This window comes from Trematomus bernacchii, unplaced genomic scaffold (assembly GCF_902827165.1).
Source record: "Trematomus bernacchii unplaced genomic scaffold, fTreBer1.1, whole genome shotgun sequence".
NCBI lineage: Eukaryota > Metazoa > Chordata > Actinopteri > Perciformes > Nototheniidae > Trematomus > Trematomus bernacchii.
In genome coordinates, this window is record NW_022987646.1 from 937,160 (window position 1) to 962,856 (window position 25,697).

Sequence of the window (25,697 nt, forward strand, 5' to 3'; positions counted from 1 at the left end):
ACAATCCCCCAGAGATAGAAATTACATCATTTTCCAAATCAGTTCCCGAAGATTCCAGAATTGGAACAACAGTAGCTTTGATCAGCATCAATGATTTAGATTCAGGTCCTAATGGAAAGGTTTCCTGCTTTATACGTAATGATTGTCCTTTCGCTATTACTCCATCCTTGCGAGACAATATGTACGCAGTAGTGACCAAATCAAAACTAGACAGAGAAGTTAAGTCTTTTTATGAACTTACAGTAGTGGCAAAAGACACAGGTGAGCCACCGCTTTCCTCTGAAAAAACAATAAGTGTTGTTGTGTCAGATGTGAACGATAACCGACCACAGTTTTCACTGAGCCCGTATACATTCTATGTTACTGAAAACAATGACCTAGCAGCACCTGTATTTTCAGTAAGGGCATCTGACCTTGATGATAGTGATAATGCACATATTTCATATTACATTCCCAGGGAGAGCAGTGGAAAAACTTTTGGTCTGTTTTTAAATATAAATAGTGAAACTGGAGATATTTTGGCGCTAAAAAGCTTTGACTTTGAGACTCTGAAAACGTTCCAGTTCCAAGTTGTCGCCACAGATTCTGGAACTCCGTCTCTAAGCAGCAACGTCACAGTGCACGTGTTCATTCTGGATCAGAACGACAACGCTCCAGTCATCCTGTATCCGGTCAGCTCTAACGGTTCTGCTGAAGGTGTGGAGGAGATTCCCCGCAATGTGAATGCAGGACACTTGGTGACTAAAGTCAGAGCCTATGACGCTGATATAGGATATAACGGCTGGTTACTGTTCTCACTGCAGGAAGTTACTGCCCACAGTCTCTTTGGTTTGGACCGCTATACAGGACAGATCAGAACACTTCGCTCATTCACAGAGACAGACGAGGCTGAGCATAAACTGCTCATACTGGTGAAAGACAATGGCAACGTTTCCCTGTCAGCAACAGCTACTGTGGTTGTTAAACTTGTGGAGCCCAGAGAGGCTTTTGCTGCTGCTGATGTTAAAAGTGCAACACAGGATGATGAGGATAACAATGTGACTTTTTACCTGATGATAACTTTGGGCTCAGTCTCAACACTTTTTCTCATCAGCATCATCGTGCTGATTGCAATGCAGTGCTCTAAATCCACAGACTATACTTCTAAATATCTACAAGAGACTAACTATGATGGGACACTGTGTCACAGCATCCAGTACAGATCTGGAGACAAGCGCTACATGTTAGTTGGACCCAGAATGAGTATAGGATCTACTATAGTCCCGGGCAGCCATGCCAACACACTAGTGCTTCCTGACAGGAGGGGGACATCTACAGAGGTAAGACAAATATAGTAACAATATGACAACTCCATGTGAAAAATAATAATAATAATAATTTCCTTCCATGTCGAATATACTTAGAAATCTGTATCTCACAATTGGATGGGTTAACATATATTACATTACATTTCATTTGGCTGGTGCTTTTATCCAAAGCGACTTACAATAAGTGCAAAAATCATAGTGATTCAAACTCTGAACAACAAGGAGAGTGCAGATATAGTCACTTCAAGCAAGTCATAACATTGTAAGTACGATACGATATACTTTATTGTCCCCGTAAGAAAATTTGTTGTGGACTCCGTCCTGCAGTTCCGCATACATGTACATATACAAACATAGTGGACATTAAGAGACATACACATATCATCAGTCATACACCATTTGAACAAACACAATACACAGATGCACATACTAACAATGGCGACCTATTGCACAACCCATCATGGCCAACATTTAAAAGTACATTTCATTACATTTGACTACATTTCATTTCATGTGAAATTTAAGAAGCTTAATCGACATAGGTAGGAATGAGTGCTTATCGCGGTTCAGCCTGCTCTTGGGAACCCTGAATCTTCTACCAGAAGGTAGGAGCTGGAATTCTGGGTGGAGTGGGTGGGATCAGACACAATTTGTATTGCCTGTCTGATAATGGACTGCTCGTATATGTTTTGGAGAGATGGGTGTTTTTTAAACCCCATAACTTTCATAGCAGTCTGTACCAGTGCTGATGAATTAGTTACAAGTACCAAGCTAACTCTTTAAAGTGCTTTTTTTAATTATTTGTTTTGTTACAATAATTAAAATTCCAAGGTACAATCCAAACAGATGCGTTTTCAGTTTGCGACAGAATATATGCAGTGTTTCTGCTGTCTTGATGTCAATGGGGAGCTCATTCCACCATTTGGGAGCCAGGATACTAAACATAATGTGTTTTTGAGGGGTACCTGGATCAAACTCGCAGAGATGGAGTAGCAAGCCGATTGGCTGACGCTGAGCGAAGTGCATGTGCTGGAGTGCATGGTTTAACCAAGGCCTGGATGTAGGAAGGGGCTGATCCCTTCACAGCTCGGTAGGCCAGTACCAGTGTCTTGAAGCGGATTCTGGCAGCCACTGTCAGCCAGTGAAGGAAGCAAAGGAGAGGTGTAGTGGGGGTGAACTTATGGAGGTTGAAGTCGGGGAAACAACAGAGGTGCCAATATTGATGGAAAGATCATGGATAGGAGAGTCCTTACCTGGGATGAAGAGCAGTTTAGGTTGAGCTTCAGGTGGTGTGCAGACAGCGACTGAGAGATGTCAGCCAGACAATCAGAGACGCGTGCGACCACCTCGGTTTCAGATTGGGGAAAAGACAGAATCAGTTATGAAATATGATATTAAATAATTTAAATGATATCCCACACTTGTATTTGGAGAAACATACTTTGATATCAAGTGTGCCTGCTGATAAAGTGTAGCAGTTGTAACATAATAGCATTTTAATCCTATTTTGTGTCATTTAAAATGTGACTTGCATCACAAAGTGTACTCGCCTTCATGTTGTCAATTAATGCAGGAGCCATAAAGTAAAACTTAAGAAAGCATGAATGCACTGGCAGCTTTAACATCTTGTGCCCACATCATGTTCTTTTTGTTTTTGCATAAACATAATGCTGACTCCTTGTTGCTGAGTAGTTGGATATGTGTTTATGCAGTTTTTAATAACTTTTAAGTAATCTATTGATAAATATCAGATGTGCCTCTTTGAAATGTCATCGATAAGGATTCAGTGGTCTAGATTCTTAAAAAGAATAACTTTTTGAAGTGGAGGCTTATTGTGGATTGATCGAAGAAATAACACATATTGTAATGTATTTATATCTTTCAAATATATTACACTAACAATTATAAATCCACTAATCATGAAATGTTATGGAGTTCACTTTTTGTATTGCATCTGAACAGCAGTGGTGGAAAGTAACTGGAGTACAATTCTGAGGTATATTTCCATTATTTACTTTATACTCTGTACTCCACTACAGTTCTGTAGCTTTTTAAAACAGTACATTTATTTGATAGCTTTAGTTACTTGGTTTGATTATTAATTTAGAAAAAAAATGATCCAAATGTTTATTATAATGTTTATTACTACCCAGCTATGTTAAATTATTCAAAAGAGCTCCACCTTTACCAGTATCGACATTAAATGAATGCACATATTATAGCATCAGTAATTATAATATTATAATATAATAACGTAATGAGTAGTTTCACTTTTTGCAGGACTTTTAGCCTACAAAGTATGTTGAATTACTTTTACTTAAGTTAAATCTAAGTACTTCTTCCACCTCAGCTCAGTAGACTACGGGAATGTTTAACCATGCGACCGTTACATAAAAATAAGATTTCTACACAATCTATCATAAAATGTTGTTTCTTTTAATTGAAATTATCTGCATTGAAACGCCAGCTCGCATGGTGTCACTGCTTGTGTAAATGAACGACTGTCGGTTGAACGTTACTCTACGTCAGTAGTTTAGTGGTATTTCGCGACAGGGTGCACTCGAGCTTTAGGGCGATGGCTTCAAATATTTGACTCGTTCACCATCCTTTTTCGAAAATTGGAGTATTTGTTATTTTTGTTCAAAATGTCTGCTACTGTGTAGACTCACTTTTTCTTTCTAAGCTACGTTTTGTTTTAATGCAATATGGCAGGAAGAGGACGCAGAGCATGGCTTGAGCGCCTGGTCGAGCTCTTTGTTTGTTTGATTCTTACTTTCATTCATTTTAGTTCAGCTCAGCTACGATACTCCGTTTCCGAAGAGCTTACAGTGGGTGCTGTTGTTGGGAATATCGCTAAAGATTTGGGGCTGGATATCAGTGCTTTGAATGCTAGAGGATTTCGCATCGTTTCTGGATTGACCGACCCCCTGTTTCAACTGAACAACAATGGCATCTTACACGTAAACCGGAACATTGATAGAGAAGAAGTGTGCGAGCGGATCAGCACCTGCGTTATCAACATAAAGACTGTGTTGGAGAATCCGTTGGAGGTGCATTACGTCGCCATTGAAGTTTTGGATGTAAATGACCACTCTCCCATCTTCTCTAAAAACGTGACACATTTAGAGATATCAGAATCTGCTTTACCCGGTGCACGGTTTCAACTACAAGGCGCGCAAGATCCAGACAGCGACATGTTTTCTATCCAACAGTATAAGCTCAGTCAAAATGACCATTTTCGCTTAGAGGTTAAAGATAGAGGAGAAGATGGGAAAATTCCTGTTCTCTATTTGCACAAATCGTTAGACAAAGAAACTGCAAGAAGTCATAGATTACTGCTGACAGCAGTTGATGGAGGAAAGCCCGCTAAATCAGGAAATATGAGAATTATCGTTCATGTTTTAGATGTAAATGACAATATGCCCGTTTTTGCCAAAGACTCATATGCAGCCGTGTTGAATGAAAATGCACCTATTGGCACAGTTGCCATGCAAGTAAATGCCACGGATTTAGATGATGATTTAAATGGTGAGGTGATCTATTCCTTTGGTAATAACGTAAATGATAAATTGCGTAAACTTTTTGATGTTGACGCTAAAACTGGTGAAATCATTGTTAAGGGAGAGATAGATTTTGAAGCAAAAGACAGGTATGACATTGATATTAAAGCTTCAGACAAAGGACAAGTCTCCCTAGAAACAGAAAAAAGTGTTATAATAACTATTGTGGACGTGAATGACAACGCACCTGAGATTGAGGTGACATCCTTTTCAAATGCAATTCCTGAAGACTCCAAACCTGGAACGACAGTAGCTTTGATAAGTGTCACTGATAATGATTCTGGTTTAAATGGAAAGGTTATCTGCTATATAAGTGAGGATGTACCTTTTACATTAGCACCATCTTTACAAGAGAATATGTTTTCTATAGTCACCAAATCTATGCTTGATAGAGAGCATCAGTCCAATTATGATGTAACAATAATTGCTAAAGATGCCGGTGAACCACCTTTGTCATCTCATAGGTCAATAAGTGTGACTGTATCAGATGTTAATGATAACAGTCCAGAGTTTTCAACAAATCCATATATATTTTATGTTATTGAGAACAATGTTGCAGGAGCCTCTTTATTTTCAGTGAGTGCTCATGATTGTGATGAGGGTGATAATGCTGTCATATCATATAACATAGTTAGATATGGGAATGAACACAAAAAAGTGACCTCATTTTTAAATATCAACTCTGAAACTGGAGATATTTTGGCGCTAAAAAGCTTTGACTTTGAAACTCTCAAAAAGTTCCAGTTCCAAGTTGTCGCCACAGATTCTGGAACTCCGTCACTAAGCAGCAACGTCACAGTGCACGTGTTCATTCTGGATCAGAACGACAACGCTCCAGTCATCCTGTATCCGGTCAGCTCTAACGGTTCTGCTGAAGGTGTGGAGGAGATTCCCCGCAATGTGAACGCAGGACACTTGGTGACTAAAGTCAGAGCCTATGACGCTGATATAGGATATAACGGCTGGTTACTGTTCTCACTGCAGGAAGTTACTGCCCACAGTCTCTTTGGTTTGGACCGCTATACAGGACAGATCAGAACACTTCGCTCATTCACAGAGACAGACGAGGCTGAGCATAAACTGCTCATACTGGTGAAAGACAATGGCAACGTTTCCCTGTCAGCAACAGCTACTGTGGTTGTTAAACTTGTGGAGCCCAGAGAGGCTTTTGCTGCTGCTGATGTTAAAAGTGCAACAAAGGATGATGAGGATAATAATGTGACTTTTTACCTGATGATAACTTTGGGCTCAGTCTCAACACTTTTTCTCATCAGCATCATCGTGCTGATTGCAATGCAGTGCTCTAAATCCACAGACTATACTTCTAAATATCTGCAAGAGACTAACTATGATGGGACACTGTGTCACAGCATCCAGTACAGATCTGGAGACAAGCGCTACATGTTAGTTGGACCCAGAATGAGTATAGGATCTACTATAGTCCCGGGCAGCCATGCCAACACACTAGTGCTCCCTGACAGGAGGGGGACATCTACAGAGGTAAGACCAAAGATATTTTAAGTAAAGTTATTATTTTCTTGTATAGTATAGTAACATTTTTCGTCATAGAAGTCGTGGCGTTGTTGTGAAATAGTGGTCAAAGCAGTTATTTAAAAAAGAAGATATTCCTGCAAAAGTAAAGCACCCTTTTTTTTTGACAATGAAGACACGGTTGCTTTCTTGAACAAGAGAACAAAATCTTTCCCTTCTTTCCTTTTCTCCTTAACAAAATGAATACCTCTCAACGGTTTTGTTGTGTCTGTTTAGTATTTCATCATCACACTTCTTCAGCACTTTGCTGTGAATTGACCAACTTAGACCCATCATAATTTGAGCTGTCATTTGTCCATTTCAGGCCGTGTGTAGTTGTGTAATATTAGGTCATACACTGGCCATGAAGCAGAGACGCATCATTTCATTGGGGTAGTGGTTTAACCTGGTGAAATAGGGAAAGGTTTAGGTTTATTTAAAAAAGGGAAGTTTCAAATTGTTCCAGTAACTACTGTGCCTTTGTGTTAACTTTCATTTGCAATCATAATATGGTTTCAGTCATACATGATGTATTTATAATCCCTCAATTGAAAAAGACACTATTCAGTCACATACATTTTTCAGGAGGGTTAAAGAAATTATGTCTGCTTCCATAGAAATGTATGTTTTTGATGTGCTCTTTTTGCCTATTTACTGGAGGTCTGTGCTGGTTGAGGTAGTGTAGGTGATTCAATGGTCCATGAATGGCTGCAGCTAGACAGCCAGAGGGGGAGAGAGGGAGCCTGCAGCTGGTGTGCAGTGAATCACAATGTACAGCCAGTCAGGTGGGGCGTGCTCACTTTGCTTCAGCAGGGATCTTCAATCCTACAGTACTCCAAAGTATAGACCACTATATGTTGAAATAATATTAATCTGATTGGCTTTTTGTGCTTTGGTCTTAAAGAATACAAGGCAGTGATGTATAAGAGTGTGCACCGTTTATATTATACACACCAGATTCACCCTTTGTCTGACAAAAAAATAGGTCATATTTCACCACACGTGTGTAGGTCTGCATGCTCAGCTTCTGGGCTGATTCTATGCCGAACACAGTGCGTTGCCCATAGCAACACATGAGGAGATCCACCTCTACTGGTTTCCATAGACTAGCATGCGCTCAGTGGTCTTAGCAACAGCAGCAAAAGAGGATGAGGGAGGGAGGGAGGGAAAGAGAGCAGGAGAGGTGGGGGAGGGGAAGTGGCTTTTCTACGGCTAATCTATAGACATCTCACAATATTTAATGAAAATGGGTTTATTTAGATAGAAACACATGGATTATAACAGTTAAATCTCCATTGTAAATCACGCAACAGATGGGGAAGATATCGAAGCAATAGGGAAGGCGGGAAGAGTTGAGCTTCTAATTAGATATTTTATAGTAAGGAGATAATCTGTTCTCTCAACAACTGGGTCAACCTTCGTTTTCCTACATAGAAAATGACTGTATACGAAGAACAATTCAATTAACAAATCAAAGTTGGCTCTGTTGAAAGCTACTGGAATATTTTGACACCCTTTGAAATAAAGATGAAAGTGGACTATGAATGCAGGAAAGGAGAGGATGAATTCAGATTGAGTGTAAGGCAGCAGCTCGGCTTCATGGAGTGGAGCCTAAACACACTTTTGCTGCATGTGTGGAAGTGTGCATATTTTGTGTGCCCATGTGTGTGTGTGAGATAAAACTGTGTGTTTTGCAAAATAGCGGCAGTGCTAAGCTGTGCCTGGACAGCAGATGCCCTGAAAAGATTTATTGAATTGCAATTAAACATGAGTGCATTCTATTAAACCTAAAAAGTACAGGGTGATGTCAGTGGAGGACATTGGTGAGCTCTGGTTAAACTGTGAGTAGAACAATGTCCTACTGAATTATGTATCACTGCAATGTTGTTACTTTATCATGGCATTTTGGGGGAGAAAAAACAGTTGAGAGGAATGGATGATTTACAACCTGGGTCATGAGTTGCATTCAGATACAAGCACTTGTGCTGCGCTTTAGTCTGATAAATCAACACATATATCATATCGTGTTTTGCCCTGTTGACAATGTGCAGATCTGCACAAGTGACAAGCAACCAGCTCCATTTTAAAATGTACTTCTGATGTTTGTAATTTCTGAACCTGATATAAAACATTTAAGCAGACTAAACTGAAAAGAGCATTTATCTCATGTAATATATTCATCCTAGTACAACGCCATCATTGTATATTCCTACTATTTTTATTCGGCATGCTCTCTTTGGCGGGGGTGTGGCTGCTTGCTCCAGTGCCTTTGTCAGTGTGCTTGGCTGGCTTTGCAGATCTGTGCAATTGTGTTTGCATGCTGAGTGTCTGCACTGAAAATCATTCACAGTGCAATGAGCCTTGTGTGTTGTGTGTCTGTGTATGTTGTCTTTGTTAAGTGATTGAGAACATTCCCCTCATATTCAGTGTCAGAGGGAGAGAGCAAGAAAACCAGCTAAATGTTAGAGGAGAGAGGACACAGCTGTTACAAATTGTATGTACTGGAATGTCAGCAACTTGAGAGAATTTCCCTTCAATGCGAATTGTCCCCAAAGCAAACTGCCTTATTTCCTCTATTTTCTTTGCTTCATAACCTCTTCTGCATTAACCTGGATGTAAACTTTCCAAATGTGTTGACTTCGATTCTATAACTATTTCTACTTTTCATTTATTTGTCTTTCTTTGGCTCCCCTACAAACATAATTTAGGCTTTTTTTTGTTAGAAACTGCAATATGAATGTCCCTCTATGAGAGATCTTTCATTGTAGTACACACTGTTCTATTGTGCCTCTATCTCTGTTCTGTTTTATGCAGAAGCTTTTCCTTTTTTCGTTTCTCCAGCTTCCCTCTATGTCTCCTCACTATTTCTCTCCTCCTTCTCTACCCTCCATGTTAATATCACCCTCAGTTTGTGCCCCTCCCCCCTCCCACTCTTGGCCTAATTTTCTCACTTTTATATCTCTGTCCTTCGTTTACTCTTTCACATGCTAATGCTATCCTTTCCTGTCCCCCTATCGTTTTCTGTCTTTTTCATCCAGTCTATCCCCTCTCTTGTTCTGCCACATGCTTTCTAGCTCTATGTTGCTGTGCCTCATGCCTGTAGGGTAGTGGCTGTGGATGCTGCATGTGCTGTTGTGTGTCAGTAGGGCATATTCTCTCTTATTGCTCCAGCTTTGTAGAAGGATGGCACAACTCACATTGAGGTCAGCAGCAGTGATGGTAATCAAATGTATACCCACACACACACACACACACACACACACACACACACACACACACACACACACACACACACACACACACACACACACACACACACACACACACACACACACACACAGCAAAAACATGCTACTATCGTTATGTTCACAGTTCACACGTGCACGCTTGTGCTCAGAGACACATGCACGCAACAACACATCACACGTACTCACAAATGCCTAATCCACTTTATTGAAGGGCACTTTCACAGAAGAAAGGGGGCTGGGAGAAAATAGAGCACAAGCAGGGCATGCTCCCTTGGTGATATAGTGACTCGCAGAGAGAAAGAAACACGCATCCACTGTGAGACATTTACCATGTTAACATCAGATGCCCTGCCTGGTCTGAACATGTTTCTTAGAATACCATAGCTATATCATTTTAGCCATTATTCTGAATTATTGTATGTTTTAAAAAGGGGAAGATGTACCAAAAAGCATCCTTCTCAATACATTGTATCCATCACAGACCAAACTGTCACCATAAACACAAGACAAAGTATAAAGCTCCCACGTTAAATTGAAAAAACAATAACGCTAGCAGACCCATGTCCCAGTAGCTGATGTTCAATACTGCGATAACTGTATAGTACATTAAATTAATGCATTAGAGATGCTAGTTTGAACTATGTTATTAAATAGCACCTTTCTCCCTACTGTTGTATTTTGCAAACTTCTAGTCACCGACCTCTGTTGCTCTGCCTAACCTCTCATTGTGTGAAGTTTCACACAAATGTTTAATTGTCCACATACATCGTTCATGTGCAAACGGGGAGAGAAGTAAAGGAAATCTATAGACTACACCTTTTAGATATACATTTAAGTAAACATTTTTAAAGCAAATACATTTTGTTTAAGACATCCTAAAGAACAAAACATAACAAAAAAAAATTGAAAGGAAAATTACAGCAGCAAAAAAAAGTGTTGAGGTGGTCTGGTCATTGTGTCCTTTGTTATTCACTAATATTAACACCTAGGTAACCATACTGCGTTAACTCAGAGTGCTAGTAAGAATGTCTGTGAGTGTTGTGACCAGAGCATTATTTTTTACCACTTAAGATGAAGAGGCTCTTCAGATGGAAGAAGGGAGATGGTATATCAAGTTTGGTTGTTGACTTTTGTCATGGCATTATGTTGACAAGTTCAATAAATACCTGCTGTTTTAGGTCATATTGTATTGTTTTAGATAAGCGGCATATTGTCCAGATTCTGCTGAACATTTTGTTTTCTGGACTGATACTGTGCCTGATTGTGTGTCTGTGTCAGCTTTTCTACTTTGCAGACCTTTCAGGTGATGGTGAATCAGGAGGTTGTTAATGTGAATGTCAGCAAGCACAGGCACTGCAGCAGCGCAGCTTCTCGTATTTGGTCAATAAGCTGTTTGTACATCACGGTGTGGTGCTGTGCTTTGAAGGCAGAGTTGCAGAGAACGGTTGGGCAAAGTAAAACCTCTCTTTCTATATCAAGTTAAACTGTAAACTACTATTTCTTTGTGTTAAAAGATTATGTATTCTGGGCCTTGAACTTTAAGTCTGATTTATCTACATCTTTAAATCCTGTGCTTTTCTGTGAATTGATGCCAGTTGAATCTGTAATGCACTGCATGCAGATCTACTCCTTTTTGCCTCTGGATTAAAAGGGCAATATCAGAGTCAGAAAGCAAAACACGTCTTTGTGGGCTGATGGAACAACTGTTGGCCAAGACTCCCTGGCAATGCTCCTTTTGCTCTTGTCATTTGTGCTAGAACATGCCATGTGTGGCCCAGGCTAGTCCCTGAAGTATATGGGTCAAACAGCCTCTTTCATCCTGATACATACATTTCATTTTTTTGAACTTATTTTGTGTCTGATCTGGTTGCATTTGCATGATAGCTAAATGTAAGGACACAAATAGTTTATATTTGTAATTATTCTTCTGTCTCGCTCCTATTTCTTTCAAGCCTGATCTCGTGTGGGAATAGGGCTGACCCCTTTCTCCTCTCCACCACTCGGTTATATAAACCCTCAGTTTCATTACGTCTCAGTGCATTGACTCATGGTGTGGTGAGTCCTATAGGTTGGACCTTGACACTCTCACTTTAGAATCACTTCACTGCAGCCAAATCAAGGCTTTTCTCCAGGGTGCTAACAACATCTTCCTCTATCAGCAATCATATTTATCTCTAATAATTAGAACCAAGGTGCGCTCACTTTTTTCAAGTTTCATTTTAAATGCTAGATGACATGAGCTTAGCTGAAGGTGCTGCGTTATGCCAATCTACTCACTTGTTTTATTTTTGAATGAACACATCTCTTAATAATGTAGTAATTTACCAGAAATAATATTAATACAATAAAAGCTTATAGAAACAGGTAAGCCTAGCTATACATGTCTGTCTGATGTAATAACCAGTGCTTGATAGTTAGGCCTGTGCAAAGATTAAATGTTTTTTTTTGTCTTTTTTTTTTTTTTTTGAATCAACAGAGATCAGAACAGATGTAGGTCTGCACTTGTTTGGCATCGGTGCTCATACAGCCACAACATCTGCTGCTGTGCTTAGGTCATCAGCGCTTGCCTGGAGGATTGAACAGAGTGAGCAGCCATTGCAAGGCTGCAAGCAAGACAGACTGCTATTAAGTGGAAAACAAGTGAGGACCCAGTTGTTTGAAAATCCCCTTAAAGGTCACACTGATGAGAACCTAAAAGCATCCTAAGTCCTGAGATCTAGATTTATGGATGGGATTGTGATCTCTGATTGATAACATCTATTAATGGGTGAGGGAAATCCAGACTCAGCTGTTTAGACATTGGATGCTGTCTACGTAAGAGGATTGCCTTCTTACAGCAGTATCCTGCACTGCTCACTGTGGAGTAGAGGGGGTATAAGGCCACAGTTGCCATACATATGTCTGCTTAAATACCGTATGTTGTATTTATTTCTGGCTATGCATGGATGGGATCAGATGTTAGCTGTTAAATGTATCCAGTCTCTAACGGCAGGCCTCCTCATCCCCCGGTGACCTTTTACCCCCAGACTAATGCCAGTATTAAGCATCTTGTGTAATTGCCTCACCTTGTTTTAAGCTCAATTGTATTTCTCTGAACGTTGCACGTTTCTGTTTATAAAGCTTAATAGTGTTTGTTTAGTTACAAGTCTTTAAAAAAAACAATAATGTCTGAAAACTGCTGAACAACTTGATATTTATTTTCAAGTACGTTTAATTAGTTGTATACGTGTTCATCAAGTGGTCTGGTTTTGTAGTATGATTAATAAACCATGAAAACATTGTCAGCATTGTATTCACAAAAATATAAATGTGTTGATCTGTGGTCTTGATTTTTCTAGTATGTTTCAATAGTTGTATATAGATAGATCTGGTCTGAGCATAACTTGCCTATGAGAGCTAACACTGATATGTATTTCATGTAAAGAGCACATTGCTGCTGTAGGTTCAACGTAACTGAACATGTGGGGGTTTCAGCAATTGCATGACCCTGTAGCAAGATTGTACAACAAGGCAGTTTAATAAAAGCAATGATATGCATTTAAAATGAAATGCAAAAGCATAAATATGTGGTCAGTATTGTATTTATATAAGTCACAGTGTGTGCTCAAGTGATATTGATACTGTTATGTAAATGGAAGCCTGTTTTTAACACAAACTAAAGCTATAGCCTGAAATGTCTTATCTGTTTTCTCCTTATTTAAAAAATTGTCTGAACATCATTTGGCTCCTTCTGGTCATATTTTTGAGTGTGCACCAATGAGCTGTTATGTACAGTGGGTGAGTCATCTCATCCCACATGTAGCTTTTCATTTTGTGAAGTTGGTCTGCTGTGTTTATTTTTAAAATGAACCATCTGCCATGCAAACATGAAATCAGGAATGTTGGCAGTTAGTGTCATTGCTAAAATTCTGTCATGATATTAGGGAGATTTGTTTATGTGATGCCCTGTAGCCACACATACTTGAGTTCTGTACGTGTGCTGATAGCTAAATGTTCTTCCACGTTTCCCGCCATCTTATCTAGTGGGTGTGTAGAGTATGAAAAACAATGAGACATGGGTGTGGAAGATGTGTGTTAGTGCTGTAAGCCTGACTCATATCCCACTCTCTCCTCCCACCGGCTGGCTCCCTCCCTCCGTCTTCCTCTGCTCCCATTACCACTACCACACTCTTATCCAGTCTAGTGTGCAGTCCTTCTCATCTTCACTTTTAATGAACTCCTTTTCATTTGCTGGTTTCTTTTTATTTTCATATATCTTCTTCTAGCTCATTTTTACACAAAGAATATTTCTCAGATTTTCTCCATCCCTCCCCTCCTCCTACGCACCCTGATCTCCTCTAGCTGGTACTCTCTCTTATGCCCCCTCCTGTCTCATCACGTAATAACATTTTGATAGAAAATGGCTGACGTCTTTTGGAGGCTGTGTTACTCTACCCCTCGTTCTCTCTGACATCTCTTTGTCATTTAAGTATTTAAGTCTTAGTTTGGTTGCTAATTGCTATTGGAAAACAGTGTTGTCCGTTATTATTTATTCCATCATGCGCCCTCCTTTCTCATCTCTCTTTCCAACCACAGAGACAGCCTCTCCTCTCCACACTACCCCCTCTCTCAGTAGAAACTGGAGCTATGGGTGATGAATATGTCAGAGCACCTTTCTCTCTCTCAACCTTGAAACTTCAAACAAAAGTAGAGGGAATGGACAAAACAAAAATATCTGGCTCATCACAGCCTCAGGCCTAGAGAAAAAGATGAAGGTGAACCTATTCCCTCTAATTGTAAGTGCGTGCGTCCTGTATTCATATTGTTTTTTAACTGAATTGACAGAACAGAACAATTGTGAAGGGCTACTTCATATGCAGCGTGAGAACTGTCAGAGATACTGAAAGGCATGGCTTTATCAAAGATATTCAATGATGTTATCAAAATAGGCTTTTAATAATATTAATAATAATAATAGATTACATTTGTATTGTGCCTTTCAAGAGACCCAAGGCCGCTTTACATGGTGATCAAACAAACAAACAAAAGGGTCAAATAATAATGTAAAAAATGTAATAAATAGCAGTAGGAGTGGAAGCAGGAGGACTGTGATGGGTTAGGGGTCAAAGGCCATGGTGAACAGGTGAGTTTTTAATGATGACTTGAAGATGTCCAGGGAAGCAGCATTGCGGATCTTGCAGGAAGTGCATTCCAGATGGGGGGGGGGGGGGCCGCAACACTGAACACCCGGTCACCAACAGTTCGGAGGCGAGAGCGGGGAATGGAGAGCAGGTCTGAGGACCGCAGACTCCGAGAAGGGATGTAGGGATGGAGGAGGTCCGATAAGTACTGGGGGGCGAGGGCATGGAGAGACTTGTAAGTGAGGAGGAGTGTTTTGTACTGAATCCGGGACTTGACCGGCAGCCAGTGAAGGTGGATGAGGGTGGGGGTGATGTGTTGTCAGGGCTTGGTACGGGTGAGAAGCCTGGCGGCAGAGTTCTGGACGTATTGGAGCCAGGGCTTCGTTGGGAACCCCGGACAGGACTCCATTGCAATAGTCGAGGCGGCAGGTGATGAAAGCGTGTATTAAATGTTTTTGAGGTGGTAGAAAGCCGATTTGGTGACAGATTTGATGTGCGCCTGGAAGGAGAGGGTGGTGTCCAGGATGACTTCAACTGGTCTATTGTTTTTTAGTACCACGGGTTTCAATATTGCCTCTCAACTTTTCTTTTATTTGAAGCTTTGCTCTATGCACTGAGCAATTAAGGTCATTTTGCACCATATGTACTATATGATACATGTTGTTGTGTATGAGTCTTTATTGAGGGTGTGTATTTCATCAGGTCTCATTGAAAGATAAGGCTCTGCTGGATCCTGGTGTGCAGCCTTGTGCCTAATGTATAGGTTTTGGTGTGTGTGTATGAGAGAGTTGCACTACCAGTCAAGTGACAATCACACATGATTTGTTATGAAACAGTATCAGTTATAAACTAAATATAGTTTGAATTGACATATAATTAGTGCTTTATTATATGGGGATTTGAGTAAAATCATACAGCCTTATATATAACGTATATGTAATCTGATTTAAGGTAATCTCCAAATGTCAGGGTATGATGTTTTTTGTTGAACTACAAATAACACTTGTTTATTTCAGATGATGACATTTTGGTCTTACAATTGCATCTGATACTCTTAGACTGTGTTTAGCCACCCATAATAGTTTCATACTTGCAGAGTCAGGGTATTAGAGGATGAGAACATGCTTAATTGCATACTTAGTTTTGCAGATTTGTAAATGAAGGTGTCATTACGTTGTGTTTTTAGTTGCAATCAAGTGTTTGTGTCTCTGAGTCTTTGTCACTCATCTCATTAAGCTTTTAACTAACAGTCCAGGTCTCAGTGGCTCTAATGTACATTTTGGTTGTGTTCAGTTTGAATTAGAAATAAGCAGGGTTTTACAGCAGACAACCCGATCAGCTGTTACAAGATATATCGATAAGAAAAACTTTAAAAGAAATGTAATGTTCCACACCAGACACTAGGCTAGATGATCTATGCATCACATTCCAGATCATGAAGGGAGAATCTCTTTAACGTGAGTAGAGGAGCAAAACAAGAGAAGATAGAGACATCAAAGGGCGTTCAGAAAAGAAAGAAAACCAAAACAACAAGGGGTTTGGTCTGCTTGTTTACAGACTACAGTAAATGGGGTCTTTGCAATGAGACTAGATCATAATTGTTCCCTAAGCCCTTGTTTACTCCCTTATGTTCAACTTAATCCTGATTCACTTTGCTTTGTCCTATAACTGTGAACTAGAGAAATCAAATGAACTGGTAGTGCCTCTTATGAAGCAAATAATGTGAAAGAAAATAAGAAAAATAAAGAAGAATACTAAGATATATGTATACAGTGCGATCCAGCCCTGCAGTACATATCACTAGGACATTATATCTCCATATGCTGTATGGTTAGTAACTAAAACATGATCAGTGTTTCTTCAGGTGTTACAAATATGAAATTCCTGTCGAAGCCTTCTTCTATTCTGCTGCTGCTGTCAGTATTCCCACTTGCCCTGGATTAAGGCCTCTGCAAAGTGTGTAAAGTAATAATTCTATGTTACTCCTCTAATGCGATTAAGTGGAATCATCTTAATGATGCCATGAGGAGTAGCTGTGACAGGGCAACATAGAGAAAGCTAGGATGACACTCACCCTTACATCTCAGACTTATGTGCAGACTGCTTATTATTTATTTTTCGTTCTGCTATTGTTATTCTGTATAAACTTTGGCCTGATTGAGGTGATAATAACCTTAATGTATCTGCGTGTCGGAAGCCTTGCCAGCATTTGTAACACACACATATTTAAGCTAAATTGCACTCTCATGGTCCACATCATAAAAAGCTTCTGTTGCTACACATGCTAGTGGGATGTCCATGTAGGTGTTTAAGTTTTGATGCTGATGAGAGTGGAAGATTGTGTTTGCTATTCTCGGAGACCGGCAGCAACAGAGGCTTAAATCTTAAATGATTGGTAGGCAAGTCATTATTTTTATAAATAGTTCTCTTTCTGCGGGAAGTGGAGCAACCTCACAAAGCCATTTCAGCTGTTTCCATCAGATTCTCTGCAGGCCAGCACTCTGCTCTATTATTCAGACCTTTTTTTTTAAAGAAATGGGCCAAGCCCTAGCGCATCAGGCCTGCACCTGCATTGCACTTCACATGCAGCACTGCCTGCTGCATATACTGCATAACTGAAAGAAACTAAAAATAGACATTACACAATGCTACATCAATACATGTAGGTTTAGTTTGCTAATGTATGCGAAATATAAATGTGTGTGTGTGTGTGTGTGTGTGTGGATACACTAAGCTTTATAGTTGCAGTTGTGTAATTTCTCGTAATATGTGAATGATATAAAGTATGGAGTTCTCTATAAAGGATATTCTGCATAGTCTTCAGTTGTGGCTGATGGATTTATCTCTCGGTTATTCCCTCTTTGTTTTGATATGTATCAGGCTGGGTGGGAATGTGCAGGCATTGTTAGAAACATCCACATCTCCATCCCCATCTAAGAAAGAGGACATTTTAATTTCCGCAGGCAGAGGAAATGTGCGTCAGACACCAAGGCTGCTAGTATCTCAGTACCACAAATATAATGTTTTGGAGTGTGTGAGTGTGCTAATCTGATATGAGGTTTTAAAGCATTGCCTGCCTCTAACATCAGTCTGTCTGTGGAAACTGCTATAGAGAAAAAAGAGAGGGGTAAAAAAGCCCCCCCTTGTGGCGAAAAGCATAAATGACATGCCTTTTTCTTTTGTCCCTTATGTGTGTCTGTGTTGTCAATACATTCAATTATTTAGCATGATGCCACTCTGTATGGGGCAGTCTATTGACTGGTATTGTTATTGAGTTTTCTGTGTTAGTATTGATCCACAGAAAGCTGATCCTGTCCCATTTTTCGTGCTGATTAAAGCCAACACAGCCTATTCTCTCCCCCTCAGTGAACAGTTTGGTTGACAAATCTAGGTTATCCATGCCTGACTATGAAGCTAGATTTATTCTTAATCCCATAAAAAAAATGGTTTGGTTCAGGCTGTCCCTGTGCTTGACTGAGAATAAGAGATTGAGATAGAGAGAGAGAGAATAGAAGAGAAAGAGAGTAGGGAGGGGGACCTTATATTAAATGTTTGTAACAATGTGGGAAATATATGCACTTTAGACAAATGTAACGCGTATATTTGGTTATGATTAGCTTAAAGTATATACCCTGTCCTTGGCATATGTGCTCACAAAGATGGGTGCGGTGGAGGGGGAAGCAGGGAGGGGCGCTGACGGCTGCATCTGCGTCACCATGGATACAAGAGGGGGGGGGGGGTAGTGAATCTATTACGGGTACACCCTGTGAAAGCAGAGATCCATCAGACACTGCCTTTGTCTCCAGGCACAATGTTGAGCCAATCAGAGTGTCCATTACAGTCACATTGATTCTAGCTGACCAATCAGATTCCCATGCTAGCTTTGCTGCTTCCGAAGCCTGTTTTACATCCTGTTTTATTGACATTTTTGATTAATGGTCTACTGTTGCAAAGTAAACCTTGAAAGTACCCCTGCTTCTACATGCTTTTAGCTAAATTTGATGATTTTAAAATAAATATATATGAGATACATTTGGACATTTTAAGTTATGTACAATTCATGGACACATAGTTTCTCTTTTTGTTTATCTCTTTTACCATTACCATGTCACTCTCACACCTCTTGTATACACAGACATATATGAACACCACACAAACCCAGAGGATTCCTTCCTGAACTTAAACTCTATATAGATGCTTTCCATGAATGACTATATTCATTGTAATGAGTTTATTAACTCACCCTGTCTGTTGACTTTGTATAACAACTGAAATTGTAATAGCAGGATTTTAAAATGATGTTTACATATTATTTCTAAATTTAACGTTTATATTGTGGAAAAATATTGAGGCAGTAACCTCATTTTCAATAAAGCTGAAATCATTTTAATCCAAGACTCAAAAGAGCACAACAAATAAACTATAAGACGAAATGGAGGTAATAAATAGAACAAAATAGGTAAATAATTACATAAATGAATAAACGTATTGTAAGCAATGGCTACCGTTTGAAAGAGAGGCAACAAAACAACATACGTTGTAACAGTCCATCAACTTGTGAAGAAACAAACAAAGGGTTGTTTAGAAAATGTATAAGCAATCATAGCTTGTGCCGAGTTCAATTTAAATATCTCCTTCATTAAGCGATGACAGCTCATCAAATAGAACCTGAGCCTCAACAACACGCTGTTTCTCGTCTGTTATTTTACAGTAGAGTAACTCATTATGTGATTTATGGGCATTGTGCCATTACGTTCCAAATGAGTGAACACTATGTTGGTGTGCCTCGAGTTTTATCTCTAGGGTATGTGCACGTGTGTGTGTTTGGGCAAGCTCCATATTGCTGTGTCCTGGTTTTCATTTTGTTCCGGCTCATGTTTCCCTGGACCCGCCCCTGTCCTACTTACTCCAGAAACCAGTGGAGGCGAGTGCAGATTTGGAAGTAAATGATTAAGTGATAGTTGGATTAAATACTAGGAGTGATTTATCGTCCCCAACCTCCCTTTCTCTCTCCCTTTCTTTCTCTTTCTTTTTATCATTGCTGATGTTCAGGTGTTAACCTCTGGCATCTGGTCATGTATGTGGCGGTATGCATGCCAGTGTGAGTCTAGTGGTCTCGTAGAGTACTATTTGTGTGGGGTTCATACAAAGTCATAAAAAAGCACATTTCTAAAATCAAATGCTCCATGAGTCGTATCACAGCTGTTTATCAGAGAGTCGCCAGAAGAAATGCCCCTATAAATAAGGCTCTGCACAAAGGAAAAGCAAAACAAAGATTACATCTAGACAAAAAGCATGATATAACTGGAGGGTTAGTACTGAGTGAAACAGAAACATGCACAGGGAGTAGGTTGCCCCCTTGTGCCGTGATGAGCTCTGCTCCAAACAGAAATAGCAAAATGACATCAGTATCTCGTCACACAAAGCAGGATGTAGTGTGCAGACTGCAGGAGTGGGGGTGGTCCCCAGAGCCCTGGACCAGAGAGGGTACAGTGGGTTGGGCCTGGCTGAATGCAAAGGTCAGGCTCTCTGTGGGGCTGTGGGGGTGGAACAAGAAGCCGGCGCTGCTGCTAAAGTGAATCTGTCATAGTGAATATGCTGCTGCAGTGCTACATTATCAATGCATGAGCAGCACAACTGCAACTGTGGACAGCCTGGTATGAGGTGTTCTTGTTCGTTCAGTGTGATGAAAGGGCTATGTGCAAGTATACAGTAGAGTAGCAGAGACACATTTAGAAGTGGGTAGAAAATCCAGTGGTGTGTTCATTTTTATACTATTGCACTCATAGAAAAAATAGACCAATAGGCTTCTGGATTTATAAGGGTGTATGTTTGTGCACCATGTCTGTGCCTGAGATGGTGTTGCTATGGAGACAAGAGAGCTGTGCAGAAGGAGAGAGGAAAGGGGGGGGACCTGCCTTGGAGCATGTTCAGCACCCTTCCCCCATCTACTCACACACAGATGAACAGTACAGTACACACCCTTATAAGACACATTTACTCACAAGCACACACACAGCTAATAGCTATGCAAAGGTCCATCATTACATTATTCTTATTGAGGAGAAATATAAGCTTATTTGGTCGCTATGTGTAGAGGTAGCCCTTTAATAATGCAGTGAACACGCCTTAAAAAGTGCTGTTGCCTGCTTCCGCCTCTGCCACCCCCTCCCCTCTCCTTCCACTTCCTCTGCCCCTTTGATCACACTGCTCATGGTGCAGCCTACTGTTCCTCCTTAATCACGTGATGAGGGAACTGCAGACAGAGAAGCAGGTTAAAAGGCACATGTATTTACCGACTAGGTTTATTATGCACATTTCCCTGGGTTCAGGGATTGAGTACTGTGTGTTTTTCCAAACCCCCATTTATTCATTATTAATTATTCAGCAAATGATCATATCCTCAGGAAATATGACTATCATCAATGAATACAGAGTTAATTGATGAAATCTCAATTATTGTCCTCATTTTCAATTCAAACGTAATGATATTAGTTTCTGCATTAGTGCATACAGAGCTATTAATGTATGCATTGACCTCTCTGCATGCTTCCCAGAGGAGCTGTATGTGGCATTGGAAGAGGAGGAGATGTGTTCAGCCTCTTTTTATGTCTCCATGACAGAATCAGGGTTTCCTCCACATTGCCTACAGAGCATGCTCAGTAACAGGCCGTGACTTTGCAGGATTCAGAACTATATCTTATATTACAATACTTTGTGTGGGCAATGCAAGACTAAGTTAATTTTAGACACTTGTTACAGCTGTTGTTATATCTTGGTATGACTGATTGTAGTACATGTGTTTCAGGACCTACGTAAATGGCTATTTTCATTTAACCTACAAAACAAAGTCAGTACCTGCAAGCCACAGAGCAAAATATGTGGTAAAAAAAATACAAATGATCTTTATAGTGCTGAGTAATCTGCAGTATTGGTCACCCATGTGTGTCATGTTGATTGTTTGAGAAAAATAATACAGACTAAAGTCCTTTAAGGCCAGTGCAGTATAGACAGTGACCTACAAATAAACTATGAATCATTGCATTTCATCATGGGAAGTCTGGGTCTGATGGGCCAGGTGGTGTGTGTGTGTTTGTGTGTGTGTTTGTGTGTATGCATGTGTATGTGTGTGTGTGTGTGTATAAACAAGTAACCTAGATGTTCATTTTACTCAGTATCCCTGTATACCGTACATACTATTTTCTGCGTCCTACATTAGGAGAATTGAGCACAGGTTATGCATTGTGAGCTATTATTATTATTGGATTTTGGAGTTTACGGATGACTGCAGCTCAGTGCGTGATGGTTATTAATATTTTCAAATCAAATCATGTTTCGTACAGAATGGAAATAGGACAGGAGTTTCTGAAGCCAGGGCTTAATCCTGGGATTACAAACGAGAGAACGTTCATAAACTCATGACTACTGTCTCTGTGGAAATACGGAGGAACGGTAAAATACACTAAAGCTCAAGGATGTTTATGCAGCACAACAATAGGGTCCAATTATGTTTATGTGTTACCCTAAAGGCTGAAAAATAAAATAAAAAAGGAAAAGAGAGCGAAATGAAAGCAGTGAGAGGAAAATGCATTATTATTTTAAAATGTTTTGGCTACTGTTCAGCTTCCTGTTGCAGTTGTTTTAATGCACTGTGTTTTCTTCCAGGAATTAATTCATACAAATATGTGTTAATACAACATAATAACACAAAAAAAGTCAGAAATGCAGGATACAAGTATCACAGGGATCCTTGGTGCAATTCACAAATTGCCTTTGGAATACCCAAATAACTATCTGAATCTTTTGTGGAAGCCGAATGTCAGATGATCTTTCACCAAAAGAGAAAGTAACATGATAAAGTCCCCAGATAGCATATATATATGAATATATATATATAGAGAGAGAGAGAGAGAGAGAGAGAGAGAGAGAGAGAGAGAGAGAGAGAGAGAGAGAGAGAGAGAGAGAGAGAGAGAGAGAGAGAGAGAGAGAGAGAGAGAGAGAGAGAGAGTATTTAAATAATTGCTCTTGGGTGTGTTGTCCGTGGTGCTGAAATTACATTTTTAGAAAATGATTGAGCAGCACATATGATAATCAATATTTCATGGCGTGAGGTAAATGCTGCTTAAGAGGAGACAACATTACATTTTCACTCACATCTAGATGTTTTCTATTTCGCCACATAGCGCCGCTGTTGATCCATCAAGAGACAGCACTCGGTTCTTACAGACCTAGGCCCCTCCCGTTTTCAGGCGATTGGACCCAGTCTACAGTCTTTGTTATAAAGGCAGGACGGTGGAAAACAGCAGAATTATATTCAAAGCTCACTTCGTTGATATCTTCCATACGGTTTGAAATATCTGAGCCTTATTGGATGTAGTATTTATGATTTGTTTACATTGAACAGAAACATGTCTTTGCCTTGTGGATGGAGCTATTTTGGGATATTTCTAGGAGTCTTTCTACTGGATTGTCACTGGGAAACTGTGTCGGGGCAGCTCTCCTATTCAGTCTCGGAGGAGGTGAAGCCGGGGACTCCTGTTGGAAATATCGCAAAGGACCTAAACCTTAAACCACAGGACTTGGAATCACGCATGTTTCAAATTGTTACCGGATCAAAGAGAAAATTATTCGAGGTAAATCTAAAGACTGGTGTACTATATGTCAGTGAGAGAATAGACAGAGAGGAGCTTTGCGCAGAGGAACTGAAATGCTCAGTCAGTGAAGAGGCTGTCATTAATAACCCGTTGAAGCTTTACCGTATCGATGTAGATATTTTAGATATTAATGACAATGCTCCATTGTTTACGACCGATTTGCAAAATTTGGACATCGCAGAGAGCTCTTTACCAGGAGTGAAATTCGCATTATCTCAAGCAACTGATGTAGATGTGGGGAGATATGGAGTCAGTACTTACAAATTAAGCCAAAATGAGCATTTCTCTTTGGCAGTGCACAAAGAAGGGGACAGTGTGTCTGCCGAGTTAGTTTTGCAGAAAGCTTTAGACCGAGAGAAGCAACCTGTGATCACAATGACACTGACCGCGGTAGATGGAGGAAATCCTCCAAAATCAGGCACCTCACAAATCGTTGTTCATGTTTTAGACAATAACGATAACCTTCCAATATTCAGCCAGACGTTGTATAAGACTGAAGTTCCAGAAAACACGCCTCTCGGTACAATAGTAATCACTGTGAACGCAACCGATGCAGATGAGGGCCTGAACAGTGACATTGTATATTCACTAAGAAGCAAAGATCAAGATCACGTACTTGATATGTTTGAAATTGATAGTCAGACGGGTGTTATTAAGGTAAAAGGTAATATTGACTTTGAAGAAAAAAAAGCTTTTGAGATACGTGTAGAAGCCAGTGATAAAGGGCAGCCTCCAATGTCCGCTCACTGTAAAGTGCTGGTAGAGGTGATCGACGTAAACGATAACGCTCCTGAGATCACCGTGACGTCACTACACACCACAGTGAAAGAGGACGCTGAGGTAGGCACTGTAGTTGCTCTAGTGTCAGTCCTCGATAAGGATGGTGGGAAAAACGGTGATGTGAACATTCTAATTAAAAACGACGTCCCACTTAAACTCGAAACAAACTACAAGAATTATTATTCTTTGTTAGTTGACGGGCCCCTGGACAGAGAGAGAGTCTCTATCTACAATGTAACCATAGTAGCCACCGATAAAGGAACCCCATCACTCTCCAGCACGAGCATACTTTCTATACACGTGTCTGATGTAAATGATAATGCACCGCTGTTCCCAGAGCCGCTAATTAATGTCTATGTGAAGGAAAACAGTGCAGTGGGAGGAGTCATTAAAACAGTGACTGCAACTGATGTTGACGTTGACCAAAACAGACACGTTAGCTATTCTCTTTTAGATCGTAGTCCGTTGCCGTCAATGGTGAACATCAACTCAGAGACTGGAGATATAGTCAGCCTGCAGTCTTTTAACTATGAGGAGTTAAACATGTTTCAGTTTAAAGTTCAGGCCACAGACTCTGGTGTTCCTCCTCTCAGCAGCAACGTGACTGTGAACGTTTTAATTCTGGATGAAAATGACAATAATCCAACAATTCTCGCGCCCTATTCTGAGCATGGCTCCGTTAACAGTGAGAGCATCCCCTATTCTGCTGAGGCGGGATACTTTGTGGCAAAAATCAGGGCTGTAGACGCAGACTCTGGATACAATGCGCTGCTTTCTTATCACCTCTCTGAGCCCAAAGGAAACAACCTCTTCCGGATTGGAACTAGTAGCGGAGAAATCAGGACTAAGAGGAGAATGAGTGACAATGACCTAAAAACTCACCCCTTGGTGGTGTTGGTTTCTGATAACGGAGAACCCTCCCTGTCAGCTACTGTGTCTATTGATGTGGTGGTGGTTGAAAGCACAGCTGACATCCAGACTCAGTTCAGACATGTGCCCACAAAGGAGGAGAGCTTCTCTGATTTGAACCTGTATCTGCTGATCGCCATTGTGTCGGTGTCGGTGATCTTTCTGCTGAGCCTCATCAGTTTAATAGCTGTCAAATGCCACAGGACAGACGGCAGTTTCAGCAGGTACAGCGCCCCAATGATCACCACCCACCCTGACGGGAGCTGGTCTTACTCTAAATCTACTCAGCAGTACGACGTGTGTTTCAGCTCAGACACAATGAAGAGTGACGTAGTGGTTTTCCCCGGACCGTTTCCGCCTGTAGATGGTGAACTGATCAGTATTAACGGAGGGGACACTTTTACCAGAACGCAGACTTTACCCAACACAGACAAGGTAAGAAAAATATGAGAAAGCAACAAGTTACATATGTGCTAGGTGTACCGCTGAAAGGGAACATGTTCCTCCGTGCTCCTCTTTACTTATACATGACATGCAAATTATTTCGGATAACTTTCAACATTGTTATTTATAACAGTTTTTTTGCATG

General features: G+C 40.4%; 1 protein-coding gene across 6 annotated transcripts in view; it reads left to right on the top strand.

Annotated features, from left to right (window-relative positions):
- Nucleotides 1-25,697, top strand: part of LOC117485543 (protocadherin alpha-C2-like) — a 166,235-nt gene that overhangs the window by 38,549 nt on the left and 101,989 nt on the right. The window contains exons 1-2 of one of the 6 annotated variants that reach the window (XM_034134121.1): nucleotides 4,013-6,367; nucleotides 12,122-13,364. The exons of 3 other annotated variants lie outside the window; for them this stretch is intronic. In XM_034134121.1, the coding sequence (XP_033990012.1) occupies nucleotides 4,013-6,367; nucleotides 12,122-12,139 (2,373 nt within the window). In that variant the 3' untranslated portion in view covers nucleotides 12,140-13,364. Of the gene's footprint in view, nucleotides 1-4,012; nucleotides 6,368-12,121; nucleotides 13,365-25,697 lie in introns of those variants that run through there. 2 more of the 6 variants (XM_034134120.1, XM_034134119.1) reach the window with 2 other exon arrangements.